Below are 20,952 nucleotides of genomic sequence, written 5' to 3' on the forward strand. Positions count from 1 at the left end.
TTTCATACCATTGTGGTCAGAGAACATGCTTGATATGATTCGAATCTTCTTGAATTTGTTAAGAATTATTTTGTGTCCTACCATGTGGTCTGTCTTTGAGAATGTTCCATGTGCACTTGAGAAGAATGTATGTTTTACTGGTCTGGGATGAAACATTTCATAAATATCAATTAAATCACTTTGATCCAGTTTGTTGTTTAAGTTCACTGTTTCCTTGTTGATTTTCTGTTTAAAAGATCTACCCATCGCCCTGGCTGGTGTAGCTCAGTGGATGGAGCGCAGGCTGGGAACCAATGGATCACCAGTTTGATTCCACGTCAGGGTACATGCCTGGGTTGCAGGCCAGATCCCCATTGGAGGGCACGTGAGAGGCAACCACGCATTGATGTTCGTCTCCCTCTCTTTTTCCCTTCCTTCCCTTCTCTCTAAAAATAAATAAAAATAAAAATCTCTTTAAAATAAATAAATAAATAAATAAATAAATAAATAAAAGACCTGCCCGTTGATGGCAGTGGAGTGTTAAATTCCCCACTATGAATGTATTCTGTCAGTCTCTCCCTCAGTGTCCAACCAGAGTTTTTTCATATTTACATGCTCCTGCATTGGGTGCATACACGTTTACAAGGGTTCTGTCCTGTTGGATCAGTCCCTTTAGTTATGTAGCCACCTTCTTTGTCTCTTGTTAAGGCCTTTGTTTTGAAGTCTATATTGTCAGATCTAAGTATTGCTATGCCAGCTTTTTCGTTTCCACTTATATGAAATGTTTTCCATCCCTTCACTTTCAGTCTGTGTGTCTGATTTGTTCTGATGTGGGTCTCTTGTAGGCAGCATATACATGGGTCATTTTTCTTATCCACTCAGCTACCTTATGTCTTTTGATGGAAGCATTTAATCTGTTTATGTTTAATGTTATTATTGAGAGGTACTTGTTTATTGCCATTTTCTTCTTTAAACCTGTGTTCACTCTCACTCTCCATTCTTCTTTTTAAATGTTTGCTCTGATTTCTCTATTACTCATAGAAAATCTCATTTTTGACTGCACTCAGACTTAAAGGTGGACGCTCCCAGACAGGATAGCCTATGTCTCTTGGCAATCTGTCCTGGCGTTTTTCTTTGGGCTTCTTCATTTTCTTAGCCAAAAGTTTAGCATGTTCTCCAGCCCCTCCTTGTTTTTCCTAGTACATTGTTTCTTCAGAGCAGTATAGTGACATTTGTGTTGCAGGACACTTGCTGTAACAGGATGCTGAATCTTAGGTGCTTTGGTTTTAGGTTTCTTACCTTCTTTGTTTAGGGGCTTTCTCAAAACAGAATGGCAGACATCATCTTCTTTAGAGAGATGAAAAAGTTTGTGGATTCTGCTGGCTTGTTTGGGTCCTGACAGTGAAGCACGTATCAGTGAGACCAGGAATATCTCCCCTTCTCTTTTTTTAAAACAATGACCAAGTTGAGAACACTGAGATAGGCATCCACCATGCAATCCCAAACAGATTTTCTCTTTCTCTCTCTCCAGTCCTCCCTGGTCTGTGACAGGATTGTCCCTTACTCAGCAGCAGGCAGACATGGCCGTGGGTGAAGACCCCTGTTTCGTGTAGAAGCCATGTTTGTTGTTTCCACCACTGATTCAAACCACATAATCCTTTCAGTACTTTGCTCAGAGCATCAGCAGGTACTTCTGTGGCCTCACACTTCTCATAAAAGGTACAGCATTTGTGTTCATTGTCCACTTCAGTGAGCTTCTGAGAGCTGGTGGCTGGGAAAGAGATGTTCAGCTTCATCCTGAAGCTCTTCTTCTTTAAGCAGGCCCTTTAACACTTCTTGCAGTACTGGCTTGGTGGTAATGAAATCCTTTAGCTTTTTTCTTTTTCTCTGGGGACCTCTGTATTTTGCCTTGAATTTTAAATGGTAGCCTTACTGGATAGAGTAGTCTTGGTTGCAGGTCCTTGGTTTTCATTACTTTGCATATTTCATGCCAATCCCTTATGGCCTTGAAGTGTTTCTGTTGAGAAGTCAGCTTGACAGCCTTATGGGAGCTCCCTTTTAGGTAACTAATTTTCTCTTTCATGCTGCCTTTAAAGGTTCTTTTTTTGTCTTTAAATTTTGCTATGTTAAATATGATGAGTCTTGGTGTAGGTCTCTTTAGATTTATCTGCATTGGGACTCTCTGTGCTTTGTGAACTTGTGTGACTTTTTCCTTTGGCGAGTTTTCAGCCATTATTTTTTCAAACAAATTCTCTATTCCTTGTTTACTGTCTTCTCCTTCTCATAACCCCATGATGCAGCTGTTGTCCCAGAGGTCCCTTGGACTTTCCTCATTTTTAAAAATTTTTTTCTTTTTTTTTTTTGATGCTGTGCTTGGGTGCTTTACTGTTGTCTTGTCTCTAAATCGCTGGTTTTATCCTTTTATCCTCTACTTCATCCAACATGCTGAGTACTGTAAATGTCGTATGTTAATACTGTTTAGATGGAAGTAAAGATGATGGGGCATGTCGGGCAGAATATGCCCTGCCCTGGCTTATGTCTCCAGAACCTGGGGCATTGTGTTAAGTTACTTCTGACAAAGAATTAAGCTAGCAGGTGGGATTAAGGTTGCTAATTAGTGACTATCTTTTTTTTTTTATTATCCTCATTTTGAGGGGGGATTCTTTTTGCTTTTTTTCTGATTGTTTTCTGCCACTTTATCTTACAGATCTCTAATTTGATCCTCTGCTTCACCTCCTCTACTGTTGATTTCCTATAATATAGTCTTCATTTCATTTAGTGTATTCTTCGTTTATTACTGGTTCATTTTTATGTTTTCTATCTCTGTTTTTATGTTTCCTCTCTCTGTTGAAGTTCTCATAAGTTCATCTTGTCTTCCCCTCAGTTCATTGAGCATCCTTATAACCAGTGGTTTGAACTCTGCATCCGGTAGATTGCTTGTCTCCATCTTGTTTGGTTCTTTTCTGGAGTTTTGTTCTGTTCTTTAATTTGGGTCATGTTTCTTTGTCTCCTCATTCTGGCTGCCTTCCTGTGTTTGTTTCCTTGTATTAGGTAAAGCAGCTGCATCTCCAAGGCTTGGTGGGGTGGCCTTATGTCATAGATGTCCTGTAGGTTCCAGTGGCACAGCTTTCCGAATCACTTGAATGAAGCGCTCCAGGTGTGTCCCCTCTGTGGGCTGTGTGCACCCTACTCTTGTAGTTGGGTCTTGATTGTTGTTGGCACCTCAGTGGGAGGAATTTACCCCTACGCCATTTGGCTTCTAGGACTGGCTGTGACAACTGTGGAGAATCAGATGTGTAGGAGCCAATACCACGGAGCAGGACTTAACTTTAGTGGGGTTCTGGTGCCCACTGAATCTGTGTGTTGCTCATAGAGGTGGTAGGGTGGTGCTCCAGTGTGGTGTGAAGCTGGGCACCAGGTGTGCTGGTTCCCAGGCCTCCCAGGAGGGGCAGGCCAAGGTCAGCTGCCACCTGTGCCCTGCCCAGGGACAACTGGCATGAGCTACAGAGTGATCTGCAGGTGGCTGCTATTTGTGCTGGTCTTGGAGGTACCCAAGAGAGACCAAGCTGTAAACAAATTTTGGCTGCCACTAGAGCTGGGCCTGAGGACACCTAATGAGAGATATGGGGCACCCAAGGCCAAATGCTACTTGTTTCAGAGATTTTAGGAAAGTCCACAGCATGTGCCAAGTCAGTTCATTTGTATAGAAAAGCCACTGGAAAATCGCTTGGGCGGGCCTGCAAGTTGGGTGGGGCGGGGTCTCAAGAAGTCACCAGGCCCAAGCAGACAGTGCCAGTGGTTGATAGAGACTCAGGTATGGTGCCTGCCTGCAGGCTTTATAGGGGTGGCTCAGCAGAAACAATGGTCTCTGCCAGAACTTCTGTCTGGGAGAAGGCTGCCCCTCCAGCTCTTGCCCCCACTCCAGACAACTCTGTTCCTTCCCCTATATACTGTAGCCCCAGTGCTGGAGCTTAGAGTGAGTGAGTTTGAGTGAATCCGTGTGTGAGCCCTTTACTAGAGATGCCTGGGACTCCAGAAGCCTGTCTCACTCAGCCACCATCCCCACTGGTGTTCACAGCAAGAAGTTATGGGGATTCTGTGTTCTTTGACACAGAATCCCTGGGCTGGTGGCTTGGGATTCTGTGGGGCTGGGACCCGTAGCTCCTCAAGGGATACCTCTGCATCAGAGATACTCTTCCCAGCTTTTATCTGCCACATGTGGATGTGGGACCAAACCATTCTGTGTCTCCACCCCTACCATCAGTCTCGATATGGCTTCTTTCTATAGCCTCAGTTGGAGGACCTCTGTTCAGCTGGCTTCAGGCCTTTCTGTTGGTCGTTCTCTAGTTTGTTGTGATTTTGACGTGATTGTGGGAGGTTGTGAGCACTGCATCTGCCTGTGCTGCCATCTTGACTGGCTCTTCTTCTCTAATATATTGATTTTTGTCAGAGTGTGATATTCCATTGTTAACTGCCTGAAAATTGATGCAGTCTGTTTAAAAAATCTATACTGTATGGCCCTTGTGGTCAGAACATGTAGTCTTTACTAGTCAGATTAAATCATTATTCTTAAGAACCACTTGTCCTGTATTTAGGATTACCTATCTCCTGTCTATTTTTGGTGACTTCAGTTGGCATTGCTGTCTTTAACTATAATTAGAAGCCTAGCTGAGGTAACATCTGTTCAGGAAGGAGAGTCTAGTGCAGTGTACCTGAGTACTTGTTTAAAGCCTAAATTCTTAGGTTCTATACCAGAGGTTCTAATTTCCTAGGTGGGAGTTATGGTCTGGGACACTTCACTTTAACCTGCCCCCGGGTGATTCTGTTGACCCTGCGCCCTTCCCTATGAGAATGGTTTACTTTTTGTTCCTAGGCTGCACCAGTTAAGGGGTGCAGGAAAAAGTGATCACCAGAAAGTGGAATAAACGCCATTGGAGCCCTTTCTTTAACTGCCTTTACAAAAGGAGGCTTTCTATCCTAGCTTGTCTGAGGCTTGGGTTAAGAATAGCCACTTGTGAAATGCCAGTGAATATGTTATGAAGATGTTATCAAGTGTACTGTGTTTTTCATTATCCCATCTGTGCCCCTTATACAAGCACGGCTGTGACAAATTCCCATTAGCTCAGGGACAGGCCAAAAGGGTTTTCTTCTGATGAATGAAGATGTTCCCGCCGCTGGTCAAGGGAATGCATCTTCCTTTTCTTACAGGAACGCTTCCTATTTTCCTACCTTTTCTTTTTTTTTGGAGGGGGGATAATGGCTTTTGATCTTCTAGTTTTCTTTTCCCTGAATTTTGTTTTACTGTAAGTTATTGCAGATCTTATAAGGACTTTCTCACATTATTAACTATAAAAGCAAGAGATTATCTCCAGATGGTACCGCAATATTCCTAAGTCAAGACGGCCAAAGGTGGTGCTGAAAACACCCTGCTTCATTATTGCAAAGATCCTGAGGTCCTTTAGGCCAGTCCTGTAGAACGTGGTTACAGCTGCTGGAGTGTTCTGTTTCAGCCATGAGCTGTTGTCAGCATTTGGGGGCTCCAAGCAGCGTGCCCCTCCGAGAGTAATTTTGTTCAGAGCAACTCGTCATGAATGAGACTGGCAGTATTGCTTAATGTTCATGGAAGAGTCTCTCAATTTTTCAGACTTGAATGATTTGGATTTACTTATGTCTTTTAAAAAAGTGTTCGTTACCTCAGGGCCTGGTCAGTGCAGGAAGCAAGGAGCATGAGACTCAAAGGCAGCTGCTGGAAGTGCCCATCCTGGACTTCTCCAGGGGAGGCGAAGGAACCGTGCCCTGGGCTCAGCCCTAGGGTGGGGATGGGTCCCGGAGTTACAGCCACTGACCTCGTGAAATAGATGGAGCTAAATATTGTTGCCACATAGCATTAACTATCCCATGTATTGAACTCCTCCTGTTGGATTTCATGCTCATGAAGTGGTCTTCTGATTATGATGTGGCTTCTTGTGTTAGCCTGTTTACAGGAGTAGACTATATTGTTCATATGGAATTTTTTTACTCTTACTGTAGAGAAGTTTTAGGTTCATAGCTAAATGAGACAGTACGGAGAGTTCCCATACACTCCTGACCCTGCACACACACAGCATCCCCTGCCATCAACATCTCCCACTGAAGCGGGACATCGGTACAGTGGGTGAACCTGCCCTGACACACTGTCATCGCACGGAGTCCGTCCTTGAATTTGAGTTCACTCTTGGTGTTGTACAGCCTGTGGGGCTGGACCAATGTACAAAGACATGTACCCACCATCACAATATCACAGAATAGTTTTCTGTCCTAAATGTCCCCTGGGTTCTGCCTGTGTATTCCTCCCTCCCCTTCAGGCCTTGGTGGCCGTGCATCTTTTCACTGTCTCCACATTTCTGCCTTTTCCAGAATGTCAAAGACTGGGGAATCATATAGTAGGTAACCTTTTCAGATTGGCTTCTTTCACTTAGTAATTTGCATTTAAGTTTCCTCCATATCTTTTCATGGCTTGATAGTTCATTTCTTTTTAGTGCCAAATAATAATCCATTGTCTAGATGTACCACAGTTTGCCCAAGCTCCACATTCTGGCTGTAATGACTGACATTGCTATAAACACCCATGTGCAGGCTTTTGTATGGACTCAGTTTTCAGCTCATTTGAATAAACTCCAATGAGCATGATTGCTGGGTTTTTCGACTCATGGTTTTTAATTCTTGTAATTTTAGTGAAGTTGGGTCTGATTACAATTTTTTTTCAGGATAGAACGAACTACTCACGTTGGCCAGAACATATAGATTTGCATGGCGGTGTTCTTTATCATTGTAAACTGATAAAGCTGTATTCCAGTGTCTGCTTCAGTTTTTTGTGCATTTGATTTTTCCAGCCTGAGGTTGATCATGATCTGATTGTTACCAAACAACATGGGGTTGGGCTGCCCGCTGCCACCAGAATGTAAACTCTAGACGCACAGGCTGGTGAGAGAGGAAAGTGGGTTTTATTTGGATGCTGAACAATCTGGGAGAATGGGGAGCTCCCTGTCTCAAAGCTCATTTCCTCTGCAAAACCCAGACGAAACCCAGCTGTCTTCAGAAGGACCAAAACAAAAGGCAGTGCCCAGCATTCCTGCTCCATGTTAAAGTACTGTTCTTTGGAGCCCGAGGTGGCTATTAAGTGGTCACTCAGGTAGCTTAGCTTGTTCCCAGCTGCTGTCCAGCATCAGGCTCCCTCCTGGAAGCTGTCTGTGGAGCTGGCACCACCACTGGCCGAGTGGCTTCTAGGGCCACAAGGTCCCGTGCTCCCAGCTGGAGAGTGCGCAGAGGCCCTGACAGATGTCCCAGCAAGTGGGAGTGACTCCCTCCTGGAAGGAGTCAGAGCTAAGGTCATGTGGCTCATAGACAGAATCGGCCAGTGCCCCCTGCCAGTGCAGGTCCTGAGCAGTGAATGATGAGTAAGAGAGCAATTTCTTTGTTCCTCTGGGTTTACTAGTTTGAGGTGTGGGTTGGACCAAGGGCTCTCTCAGAATGACCAATGAATTTACTAAACTTTTGCATTTTGGGGTGGGTCCCTTCTCCCTGGCTAGACTGACAGGCCTCTTTGGTCCAGCACCTCCTCCTGCTGCCATCTTACCCTCTGTTGTGCACGTGCCTGTCTCCCCGTAGTCCTCCCCCACAGTCTGGTACTGGGAGGGAGTAAGAGGGCTTTTTCCCTTATCCACTCATTTGCTAGCCTTACACGCTCTCAGTGTAAGAACTTCCTCCTGCTGCCCTCTTGCCAGGAGGCTGAAGCGAACTGTCCTGGCACCTCCCGTGTCCTGGTCCCTCTTCGAAGCCTAGTAAGTGAGGGGACCCTGGAAACCCCAACTGCCTCTCAGGCAGGACGGACGGCTTTCTGTCGGCATCACAGTCACCCACAGCATGTGGAGGGCAGAAGCCCTGATTACAGGCTGTGACTGATGAGGTGTCTGCTCTCTCATCAGCACTGATATGTGTACTTGCTGCGCTGTCTTAGTGGACTGGCCCCTTGTAGAAGCTTGCCGAACTATCCTTGTTTTCATCAGTCACAGGTAATCACACCTGAATGCTGGCCTTGCTCCTTCCACCTGGGTTAGCTCTAGAAGTGACTTGTTGTTTGTCATGTGGAAGAATGGCCTTATGTTGTGCATTCTTCTAGGTAATGTCCATCGACGCAGCCCACTCTGATAGTTTTATGGTGAGTAACATTAATTGTATTTATTTCTTATAACAAGGCCTTTATCTGACAAAAATGGGTTAGGATATGGAAGAATTGTGTCTGCTAGTACAGGGTCTGGTCCTCTCTTGCCATGTTATTTTGGCAAGTGACAAAATAAGAAATATACAGTATGTTTAGTCTCTGTCCCGAGTTCCTGACACGGCTCCTCAAACCCCTGTAATATCCTGAATGATAAGGTTGCTGGGAGCATTTTTTGTTCTGATACCAATCTTAGACCCTGAGGCAGGAGCTCCTGAGGCCTTGGGAGCTCCAGAGTGATGAGCGCGTTTTGTCTGCTAATGGGTGCCTGGCGGCCTCAGCATGGGGGATGGTCACCAGATAGACTGCACTGTGACTAGGAGCTTGAAGCTTTCAGCACTGGAAATTGAGTTAATAATCACATGTACATGATGAAGTCTTGTGCAAGTCCCTGAACTGCAGGGATTGGAGGTTGCCCAAGTTGGTGAACTGCCCCACTTGCTGCGAGAGGGTAGTGCCCCCCCAAACCCTGTAGGGACAGACTCCTGCACTCAGGACCGTTCTGGACCTTCCCTTACTGTGCCTTTCCATCTGATTATTCATGTATATCTTTATTTTATTGTTTTAGGGTAAAACACAATAAACTGGAAAATGTGTTTCCCTGAGGTCTCTGAGCTGTTTTGGCCGATTATGGAACCTGAGGAAAGGGTGAAGAAACCCTTGAGTTATACCCAGTTGGTGAGAAGTGTGGGTGACAACCTGGGACTTGTGACGGGCATCTAGCTGGGGGCAGGTTTGCTGGAGGGAGCCCTTGACCGGCGGGGTCTGCACTGGGAGCAGTTAGTGTTGGAAGTGTGTTAAATTGCAGGACACCCAGTGTGTGTCCAGCAAGAGTTGGAGAATTGCTTGGTGTGGAAAACCCCACACATGTGGTCTCAGAAGTGTTGTGAAATAGAGAAAGTAACAGAGGTTTCCCTTTGGCAAGTCAGAATTTTCAGTGTGTTAGTTTCTTGTCTGTAAAACTGAGATCGCATTTTTCCATTGCTTATGTGAAATAGTGTTCTTGAGGGATGGAGGATGACGTTCATGCTCTTTACCATGCCGTACAAGAGTTTTGCAGTGGTGCTCAAGCTCCTGTCAGACTTTCTGTCTTTATTCTCTGCCCTGTGCTCCTGCCCCAGCCTCCGGGGGACACTTTGAGCTTGAGCGGGGCTGGACTCTTGGAGGTTCCTAGGCAAGTCAGGAGCTCCCACTGCGCCTTGCCTTCCGTATCTCCCCTTCGGGTTTCCCCAGATGTTCTGCCTCTGTGTGTGTTTTCCACCCATCATCACCTGGCAGTATTCACTGTGTTTTCAGCCATGCTTCCGTAACACCCGTATTTGCTTTTGTTACACAATTTTTGTTTTTTAATAACCATTACTTTACACATCTATCCCTGTTATAAAATTTAAGGTGTTTTAGGGTAAGGGATCATCTTATTTATTTTCCTGTGTTGTTAATGTTTTCTCTTTATTATTTATTTCCTTTTGCTTTCTGTAGTTTTTTTTTTTTTAAGATTTTATTTATTTATCTTTAGAGGGGAAGGGAAGGAGAGAGGGAGAGAAACATCAATGTATGGTTGCCTTTCATGCATCCCCTGCTGGGAACTGGCCTGCAGGGAACCGGCCTGCAACCCGGGTATGTGCCCTGACTGGGAATCAAACCATGATTGTCTGGTTCGCAGGCCCGCGCTCAATCCACTCAGCTACACCAGCCAGAGCTTGCTTTCTGTAGTTTTAATTTGCTTCATTTTCCTCCCCTAAACATTTTAAGACAGATGATTATTTTTGATCCATCTAACATATTCTTCCATCTAACATACACTTTAAGTCTATTAAGCTTTCAAAATGCAGCTTTAACCTGCATTCCCCAAATTTTGATGTGTAGTATTTTTTTAATTTATGTTTTTATTGATTATGCCATTACAGTTATTCTGTTCCCCCCTTCATTCCCCTCTACCCTACCCTCCCATCCCCACCATTACCCCCCCTTTAGTTTATGACCATGTGTCTCAAGTTCTTTAGATTCTGTGTTTCCCATGCTATTCTTGCCTCCCCCATCTATTTTCTATCTACTGTCTATGCTACTTATTTTCTGTACCTTCTCCCCTCTTCTCCTCCTCCCACTCCACTGTTGCTAACCCTCCTTGAGATCTTCATTTCTATGTTTCCACTCCTGATCTAGCTGTCCTTTTAGTTAGCTTTTGTTTTAGGTGTGGTTGTTAATAACTGTGAGTTTGCTGTCCTTTCACTGTTCATGTTTTTTTAACTTCTTTTTCTTAGGTAAGTCCCTTTAACATTTCATATAATAAGGGCTTGGTGATGATGAACTCCTTGAATTTGATCTTATCTGAGAAGCACTTTATCTGTCCTTCCCTTCTAAATGAAAGTTTTGCTGGATAGAGCAATCTTGGATGTAGGTCTTTGGATTTCATGACTTGGAATACCTCTTTCCAGCCCCTTCTTGCCTGGAAAGTCTCTTGAGGAATCTGCTGACAGTCTGATGGGGAGTCCTTTGTAGGTAATTGTCCCCTTAGCTCTTGCTGCTTCTAGGATTCTCTCCTTCATCTGAATCTTGGCTAATGTAATGATGATGTGCCTTGGTGTGTTTCTTCTTGGGTCCCACTTCTTTGGAACTCTCTGAGCTTCCTGGATTTCCTGGAAGTCTATTTCCTTTGCCAGATTAGGGAAATTCTCCTTTATTATTTGTTCAAATAAGTTTCCCACTGGTGGCTGTTCCTTTCCCCCTTCTGGTACCCCTATAATTCGAATGTTGGAGCGTTTAAAGATGTCCTGGAGGTTCCTAAGCCTCTACTCATTTTTTGAATTCTTGTTTCTTCACTCTTTTCTGTTTGGCCATTATTTGCTTTCTTCTGGTCCACTCCATTGATTTGAGACCCATTTTCCTTTTCATTGCTATTGGTGTCCTGTGCAATTCCATTCATTTCAATTAGTTTCACCTTCATATATTTCTCTAATTTGTGACCATGATCAACCAGTTATGTGAGCATCCTGATCACCAGTGTTTTAAACTGTGCATCTGAGAGTTGTGCTATTTCTTCATCGCTTAGATTTATAAGCTCTGGTGCTTTGAGATCTTCTTGAGCCATTTTTGGTCTGTCCCTGCCCGTTAAGTATGAGGAGCAGAGCCTTGGACTCCCAGGTCGCTGGGTTGTAACACTGTATGTGGGGGCATGGTCAGAGCGGGGAAATGGGGGCCCCCTCTGCTGTTTGGTACCACTGGGTGAGGAGCAGCGCCTTAGGTGGTTAACCAGGGCGGGGCAACTCAGAGTCGCTGGGTTATGACGCTGTATGTGGAGGCGGGGTCAGAGCTCGGAAATGGCTGTGCCCTCCGCGGCCGCTGGCACCGGGGACCTGTCCAGTCACCCACTCCCTCGCTTGTCTATCCACCCACGAATGTATGACTACAGTCAACCCTCAGCCCTGCTCCCTTGCTGTTTCTCCGTGGTCACTCACTGGGTCTCTCACTAGGTCCAACCCTGCGTCTGGATTCCGCGCACCTGAGTCAGTCTGACTGAGTTTTCCTGTGCTACCCCGCTCTGCCACCTGCTGGTTTCGCCCCTCTTACAGGTCAGGCTGAAGAATTTGTTGTCATCAGACTTCCGAAAAGTTCAATTTTCTGTGTTCTGGCTGTGTTTTCTGTTGCTAATATTTAGTTGTCTCTAAACTTGGTTGTGTGAGAAAGCACGGTGTCTCCACCTATGCCTCCATCTTGGCGGAAGTCCTGATGTGTAGTGTTTTTGTTATCATTCTGTTCAAAATATTTCCTAACTTACATTGTTTTCTTTTTTGAAGCAAGGTAATTTGAGTGATATTGCTTAATTTCTAAACATGAGGACTTTCCTAATGAATTTTGTTATTGACTTCCAACTGAATTCCACTGTGTGCAGAGAATCTACTCTATGATTTCAGTCTTGTCATTTTTTTATTGTGATAAAATACACATAAAATAAAATTTACATTTTTTCCAGGCATTAGGTACATTTATATTATTATGTTATCTTTCATCTCTAGAACATTTTTTCTTCCCAAACTGAGCCAGAGTAGGTCTACAGCTGTCCCTGTAGAAAATAGCACAGTAACAAATAGTAACACAAGAATGGACTCTCTGCTTCCAGACTGGCAACTCTAAACCCACTTTTGCCCACCCTTGGTTTTCGTTCCCCCCTCTCCCAGCCCCAGCACCCAGCACCCACCATTGTACTTTCTTTCACTGTGGATTTGACTACTCTAGTACCTCATGTAAGGGGAATCACAGTATTTTGTCTTTTTGCTTAGATAACATCCTCAAGATTCATCCATGTTGTTGCATGTGTCAGAGTTTCCTTCCTGTTTAAGGTTGAATTATATTCCATTATATTTTTATACTACATCAAAAAGAATAATATAGTCCTGGCTGGTGTAGTTCACTGGATGTAGTGCGGACCTGCAAACCAAAAGAATGAGGTTCGATTCCCAGTGTTGCAAGCCAGTTCCCAGCAGGGGATGCATGAGAAGCAGCCATGCACCAATATTTCTCTCCCTTTCTCCTTCCCTTCCCCTCTGAAGATAAAAAAATAAAATCTTTTTAGAAAGAATACTATACTTAGAAATTAACTTTCCCAAAGAAGTGAAAGATATGTACAATGAAAATTACAAAACAAAGCTGAAAGAAATGAAAGAAGACATAAATGGAAAGACAGTCCATGTTCATGAATTGAAAGAGCAATATTGTGAAAATGTCAGTAATGCCCAAAGCAATCTACAGATTCCATGTAATCCCTGTTAAAATCTTTCTGATGGTCTTTGTGGACTTTTAATCCAGAACACCTAGTCCATTTTAGTTTCACTGAATTATTAATGTATTGGGTTTGTGTCTACCATGTAACTATTTGCTTTCTATTTGACTTGCCTGTGCTGTTCTTTTCTCCCTCAGATTATTTTCCTTTTTTTAAAAAAAGGATTTTATTTATTTATTTTTAGAGAGAGGGGGAAGGGAAGGAGAAAGAGAGGGAGAGAAACATCAGTGTATGGCTGTCTCTGGATCGCCCCCTACTGGGGACCTGGCCCACAAGCTAGGCATGTGCCCTGACTGGGAATTGAACCTTGACCTTTTGGTTCGCAGCCTGTGCTCAATCCACTGATCTATACCAGCCCGGGCATTTTTATTTTTGTCTGTTAATTTGGTAGTTGTGTATTGTCATTGAACAGTTACATTAGAGGTGAAAACATGGACCTTGGACGTCCAGAAGTCTAATGACAGTCAGTAGCTCACCTCTCCCTGGACTCATGCAGAGGCTTGAGGACACTTGGACTCTGACTCCACTCACCCCCTTGCTAACCCATGTGTTGGGTATGTTACTCCATGTGTATTTGAAGCCCAAAGACCTGATGGTGTTAACTTACAGTGTCAGTGTCAATTTAGATTTCCCCTATCTGTGCCTTTTTGTTGTCCTTTGTTACTCTCTATCCTCAGGTTTCCATCAGGGTTAATGATCTTTTTCCTGGAAGATTAACCCTATCTTGTTTTCTCCTGCAATTGCTTTTAGGTTGTCTTCATTTTTAAGAAACTTGAAATTTGGGTTGCATAGATATAAAACTTAAAATTTGTCATTGTAGCCGTTTTTAAGTAGAGGTAGTTTTAGAGTCACAGCAAAACTGAATGGAAGATGCAGTGATTGCTTACGTACCTCCTGTCCCCACTTGTGCACAGCCTGCCCCGTGATCACGTGGGGTTGCCTTTCTGTCATCCAGTGTTAGGATTTTGTGTCTGTATATTCTAAGTATTCAGCCCTCATGAGAGTTGTGATTTGCAGACATTTTCTCCTATTCTGTACGTGGTATTTTCACATTCTTGATCTTGGCCTTTTGTAGACAAAACTGTTTAATTTTCACAAAGTCCAGAGAGAAACATCCATTTGTTTTCTGCTTCTTTACACGTTCATGGTTGCTTCCTGTTTGTGTCCTGACTGGAGACTGAGCTTCCAGTCTTGGTGCAGCAGGACGACACTCTAACAACTGAGCTATCTGGCCAGGGTTTTAAAGTGATTTTTAAAAATAGTTCATTTATACTTCCGCCAAGTTGGAGGCATAGGTGGAGATGCCATGCTTCCTCACACAACCAAGTTTAGAGACAACTAAATAATAGCAAAGAAAACACAGCCAGAACACAGAAAATTGAACTTTTCAGAAGTCTGATAACAACAAATTCTTCAGCCTGACCGGTAAGAGGGGCGAAACCAGCAGCTGGAGGAGGTTGCACTGGAAAATTCGGTCAGACGGACTCAGGTGCGCGGAATCCAGAGGCAGGGTTGGACCTGGTGGGCAACTCAGCGAGCGACTGCGGGGAAACAGCAAGGGAACAGGGCTGTGGGTTGACTGTGGTCTCGCATCCCTGAACGGATAGACAAGCAAGGGAGTGGGCGATTGGACGGGACCCAGCAGGCCCCAGTGGCGAGTGGCAGCAGAGGGCGCCGCCATTTCCCAGCTCTGACCCCGCCTCCACATGCAGCATCATAACCAAGTGACCTAAGTGGCCCTGCCCTGGTGAACCACCTTAGGCTCTGCTCCTCACCCAGTGGCGCCAAACAGCAGAGGGGGCTGCCATTTCCCCGCTCTGACCACGCCCCCACATACAGTGTCAACCCAGTGACCTGGGAGTCCAAGGCTCTGCTCCTCATACTTAACGGGCAGGGACAGACCAAAAATGGCTCAAGAAGATCTCAAAGCACCAGAGCTTATAAATCTAAGCAATGAAGAAATAGCACAACTCTCAGACGCACAGTTTAAAACATGGTCATCAGGATCCTCACAAAACTGGTTGATTATAGCGACAAATTAGCTGTACATATGAAGGCGAAACTAACTGAAATGAATGCAATTACATAGAAAATCAATAGCGATGACAAGGAAAATGGGTCTCAAATCAATGGAGTGGACCAGAAGAAAGCAAATAATGGCCAAACAGAAAAGAGTGAAGAAGCAAGAATTCAAAAACATGCGGAGAGTTTTAGGAACCTCCAGGACACCTTGAAACACTCCAACATCCGAATTATAGGGGTACCAGAAGGGGGAAAGGAACTGACACCAGTGGGAAACTTATTTGAACAAATAATAAAGGAGAATTTCCCCAATCTGGCAAAGGAAATAGACTTCCAGGAAATCCAGGAAGCTCAGAGAGTTCCAAAGAAGTGGGACCCAAGAAGAAACACACCAAGGCACATCATAATTACATTAGCCAAAATTAAAATGAAGGAGAGAATCCTAGAAGTAGCAAGAGATAAGGGGACAGTCACCTACAAAGGACTTCCCATCAGACTGTCAGCAGATTTCTCAAACGAGACCTTACAGGCAAGAAGGGGCTGGAAAGAGGTATTCCAAGTCATGAAATCCAAAGACCTACATTCAAGGTTTCTCTATCCAGCAAAGCTTTCATTTAGACTGGAAGGACAGATAAAGTGCTTCTTGATAAGGTCAAGTCAAGGAGTTCATCATCACCAAGCCCTTATTATATGAAATGTTAAAGGGACTTACCTGAGAAAAAGGAGATAAAAAAGATGAACAGTGGAAGGACAGCAAACTCACAGTTATTAACAACCACACCTAAAACAAAAGCAAACTAAAAGGACAGCTAGATCAGGAGCAGAACCATAGAAATGAAGATCACATGGAGGGTTAGCAACGGGAGTGGTAGAAGGAGAAAAGGGGAGAAGGTACAGAAAATAAGTAGCATAGACAGTAGATAGAAAATAGATGGGGGGGGGCAAGAATAGAATGGAAAATACAGAATCTAAAGTACTTGAGACACATGGTCATAAACTAAATGGGGGTAATGGTGGGGATGGGGGGGTAGGGTGGAGGGGAATGAAGGGTGGAATAGAACAACTGTAATGGCATAATCAATCAAAATAAATACATAATTAGAGCCCTGGCTGGCATGGCTCAGTGGATTGAGCGCGGGCCTGCGAACCAGAGTATCGTGGTTCGATTCCCAGTCAGGGCACATGCCTGGGTTGCAGGCCAGTTCCCAGCAGGGGACGCATGAGAGGCAACCACACATTGATGTTTCTCTCCCACTCTTTCTCCTTCCCTTCCCCTCTCTCCAAAAATAAATAAAGAAAATATTTTAAAAAATAAATAAATAAATAAATAAATAAATAAATAAATAAATACATAATTAAAAAATAGTTTATTCAACTTTTCTAGTTGTTCTCAGCAGGAGGGTTGATCCGGAAGTGCAGCCCTCTGTCTTATTTTTGTACCAGCACAGTACCCTGTGCACAGTGGGTACTTAATAAATAGGTGGAGGGGAGGACAGAATGTAGAGAAAATGCTCTGGAGACTAAGGTGGTTTGCAGACATCAGGTGTCAGCTGCAGAGAGCACAGAACAAGGACTGAGTGTCGGCTTCTGGGGTTAGAGTGACCTGGGAATGGCTTTTGTTCAGTGTGTTATCTTACCTAGATTGAACAAGGATACTATTTACTTCCAGAGGTTTATTTTATGTAAAGCAGGTTACTAGATTAGGACTCAGAAAACAGGTATTGGGAAAGTTGAGGGACTGGGTGAAAGAAGTGAAGGGATTAAGATTTACACATTGGTTGTTATGAAATAGTCACGGGGATGTGAACTGTGGCATAGGGAGTACAAGTAATAACCCTGTAACAATTCTGTATGGTGCCAGGGGCTACTGGGAATATTGGGGAAACACTTTGTAAAGCTTATGATTGTATGACCACTATGCTGTACACCTGAAGCTCATATAAAATACTATGGAACGTGAACTGCAATTGACAAATAAATTGTGTTTATTTCTCCGGGAGCTGATAAAAAGAGGACAGTAACAATACCTCCTTTATGTAGATGAATTGTCTGTTGTAAGGATAACTTGTGCTAATGTAAAGAAAAGTTTGTGGCATTTAGTAAGTGCTCAGTAAATTTTAGCCATTGCTGTTCTCTGCAGCTGTGATTTTTATTGACTTTGTGAACCAGACGTTGTTGCTATTGTCTTTGCTGATCGAAGTCCTTCTGGAAAGATGGTTCTTTTTCCCAGTGGCATCTGTGTCCCTCGCAGGCAGTATTTGCTTGCAGGAGAAGGGAGTGTTTCGTCTGTCACCACCTGTCACTCATTTGGTTTTTCTTGTCCTGCCAGGACTCTGGTTAGGAGTAGAATGGGACAATCCTGAGAGGGGCAAGCACGATGGAAGCCACGAAGGGACTGTGTATTTTAAATGCAGGTAATTTTTCATTATGCATTGGTGTGGTTATTTAGGGTAGCATTTAATATTTGGGTGAAAGGGGGCGGAGAAGAATGTTTGGCTCTTCGGTAGTTCTATAATGTAGAATTTGGTTTATTGTACAAAGAAATTCTATTTACAGCGTTTTTTCTTTTTCCTTTCGTTAAGGTTTTATTTATTAGTAGAGAGAGGGAGAGGCAGGGAGAAGGAGGGGAGAAACATCAGTGTGAGAGAGAAAAATCAATTGGTCCCCTCCTATCCACCCTGAGTGGGGACTGAACCTGCAACCCAGGCATATGTCCTGACCAGGAATCAAACCAGTGGTATTTCACTTTGCAGCATGATGCCCAACCAACTGAGCCACACCAGTCAGGTTACAGACATTTTTTGATTTTTTTAAAAGTGACTTACAAGTGGGGTCGCTTTCTTTGTCCGTTTTTGTGTTTTAAAAAAGTGGATGAATTAGCCCTGGCCAGATAGCTCAGTTGGTTAGAGCCTCATCCTGATACACCAAGATTATGGGTTTGATCCCTGTTCAGGGCACATACAATAATCAACCAATGACCCCTGGCTGGTATGGCTCAGTGGATTGAGTGCTAGCCTGCAAACCAAGGACTCACCGGTTCCATTCCCAGGCAGGGCACATTCCTGGGTTGCAGGCCAGTTCCCAGCACGGATTGCACCAGAAGCAGCCATGCATCAATATTTCTCTCCCTTTCTCTTTCCCTTCCCCTCTGAAGATAAATAAATAAAATCTTTTTAAAAAAGAATAATATACTTAGAAATAACTTTCCCAAGGAAGTGAAAGATATTTACAATGAAAATTACAAAATAAAGCTGAAAGAAATGAAAGAAGACATAAATGGAAAGACAGTCCATGTTCATGAATTGAAAGAGCAATATTGTGAAAATGTCAGTAATGCCCAAAGCAATCTACAGATTCCATGTAATCCCTGTTAAAATCTTTCTGATGGTCTTTGTGGACTTTTAATCCAGAACACCTAGTCCATTTTAGTTTCACTGAATTATTAATGTATTGGGTTTGTGTCTACCATGTAACTATTTGCTTTCTATTTGACTTGCCTGTGCTGTTCTTTTCTCCCTCAGATTATTTTCCTTTTTTTAAAAAAGGATTTTATTTATTTATTTTTAGAGAGAGGGGAAGGGAAGGAGAAAGAGAGGGAGAGAAACATCAGTGTATGGCTGTCTCTGGATCGCCCCCTACTGGGGACCTGGCCCACAAGCTAGGCATGTGCCCTGACTGGGAATTGAACCTTGACCTTTTGGTTCGCAGCCTGTGCTCATTCCACTGATCTACACCAGCCCGGGCAGTTTAATTTTTGTCTGTTAACTTGGTAGTTGTATATTGTCGTCATTGAACAGTTACACTAGAGGTGAAAACATGGACCTTGGACGTCCAGAAGTCTAATGACAGTAGCTCACCTCTCCCTGGACTCATGCAGAGGCTTGAGGACACTTGGACTCTGACTCCACTCACCCCCTTGCTAACCCGTGTGTTGGGTATGTTACTCCATGTGTATTTGAAGCCCAAAGACCTGATGGTGTTAACTTACAGTGTCAGTGTCAATTTAGATTTCTCCCATCTGTGCCTTTTTGTTGTCCTTTGTTACTCTCTATCCTCAGGTTTCCATCAGGGTTAATGATCTTTTTCCTGGAAGATTAACCCTATCTTGTTTTCTCCTGCAATTGCTTTTAGGTTGTCTTCATTTTTAAGAAACTTGAAATTTGGGTTGCATAGATATAAAACTTAAAATTTGTCATTGTAGCCGTTTTTAAGTAGAGGTGGTTTTAGAGTCACAGCAAAACTGAATGGAAGATGCAGTGATTGCTTACGTACCTCCTGTCCCCACTTGTGCACAGCCTGCCCCGTGATCACGTGGGGTTGCCTTTCTGTCATCCAGTGTTAGGATTTTGTGTCTGTATATTCTAGGTATTCAGCCCTCATGAGAGTTGTGATTTGCAGATATTTTCTCCTATTCTGTATGTTGTATTTTCACATTCTTGATCTTGGCCTTTTGTAGACAAAACTGTTTAATTTTCACAAAGTCCAGAGAGAAACATCCATTTGTTTTCTACTTCTTTACACGTTCATGGTTGCTTCCTGTTTGTGTCCTGACTGGAGACTGAGCTTCCAGTCTTGGTGCAGCAGGACGACACTCTAACAACTGAGCTATCTGGCCAGGGTTTTAAAGTGATTTTTAAAAATAGTTTATTCAACTTTTCTAGTTGTTCTCAGCAGGAGGGTTGATCCGGAAGTGCAGCCCTCTGTCTTATTTTTGTACCAGCACAGTACCCTGTGCACAGTGGGTACTTAATAAATAGGTGGAGGGGAGGACAGAATGTAGAGAAAATGCTCTGGAGACTAAGGTGGTTTGCAGACATCAGGTGTCAGCTGCAGAGAGCACAGAAAAAGGACTGAGTGTCGGCTTCTGGGGTTAGAAGTGACCTGGGAATGGCTTTTGTTCAGTGTGTTATCTTACCTAGATTGAACAAGGATACTATTTACTTCCAGAGGTTTATTTTATGTAAAGCAGGTTACTAGATTAGGACTCAGAAAACAGGTATTGGGAAAGTTGAGGGACTGGGTGAAAGAAGTGAAGGGATTAAGATTTACACATTAGTTGTTATGAAATAGTCACGGGGATGTGAACTGTGGCATAGGGAGTACAAGTAATAACCCTGTAACAATTCTGTATGGTGCCAGGGGCTACTGGGAATATTGGGGAAACACTTTGTAAAGCTTATGATTGTATGACCACTATGCTGTACACCTGAAGCTCATATAAAATACTATGGAACGTGAACTGCAATTGACAAATAAATTGTGTTTATTTCTCCGGGAGCTGATAAAAAGAGGACAGTAACAATACCTCCTTTATGTAGATGAATTGTCTGTTGTAAGGATAACTTGTGCTAATGTAAAGAAAAGTTTGTGGCATTTAGTAAGTGCTCAGTAAATTTTAGCCATTGCTGTTCTCTGCAGCTGTGATTTTTGTTGACTTTGTGAACCAGACGTTGTTGCTATTGTCTTTGCTGATCGAAGTCCTTCTGGAAAGATGGTTCTTTTTCCCAGTGGCATCTGTGTCCCTCGCAGGCAGTATTTGCTTGCAGGAGAAGGGAGTGTTTCGTCTGTCACCACCTGTCACTCATTTGGTTTTTCTTGTCCTACCAGGACTCTGGTTAGGAGTAGAATGGGACAATCCTGAGAGGGGCAAGCACGATGGAAGCCACGAAGGGACTGTGTATTTTAAATGCAGGTAATTTTTCATTATGCATTGGTGTGGTTATTTAGGGTAGCATTTAATATTTGGGTGAAAGGGGGCGGAGAAGAATGTTTGGCTCTTCAGTAGTTCTGTAATGTAGAATTTGGTTTATTGTACAAAGAAATTCTATTTACAGCGTTTTTTCTTTTTCCTTTCGTTAAGGTTTTATTTATTAGTAGAGAGAGGGAGAGGCAGGGAGAAGGAGGGGAGAAACATCAG

The 20,952-nt window shown here is 43.5% G+C and overlaps 1 protein-coding gene across 9 annotated transcripts in view; it reads left to right on the top strand.

The window, feature by feature from the left end:
- TBCE (tubulin folding cofactor E) overlaps positions 1-20,952 on the top strand; it is an 87,652-nt gene that overhangs the window by 28,088 nt on the left and 38,612 nt on the right. For 4 of the 9 annotated variants that reach the window (XM_053667886.1, XM_053667893.1, XM_053667887.1 and 1 more), the window contains one exon: positions 20,643-20,727. The exons of 3 other annotated variants lie outside the window; for them this stretch is intronic. In XM_053667886.1, the coding sequence (XP_053523861.1) occupies positions 20,643-20,727 (85 nt within the window). Of the gene's footprint in view, positions 1-17,225; positions 17,450-20,642; positions 20,728-20,952 lie in introns of those variants that run through there. 2 more of the 9 variants (XM_053667890.1, XM_053667891.1) reach the window with 2 other exon arrangements.

The sequence above is a fragment of the Artibeus jamaicensis genome, unplaced genomic scaffold (assembly GCF_021234435.1).
Source record: "Artibeus jamaicensis isolate MK-2021 breed Jamaican fruit bat unplaced genomic scaffold, CSHL_Jam_final contig_473, whole genome shotgun sequence".
Taxonomy (NCBI): Eukaryota; Metazoa; Chordata; class Mammalia; order Chiroptera; family Phyllostomidae; genus Artibeus; species Artibeus jamaicensis.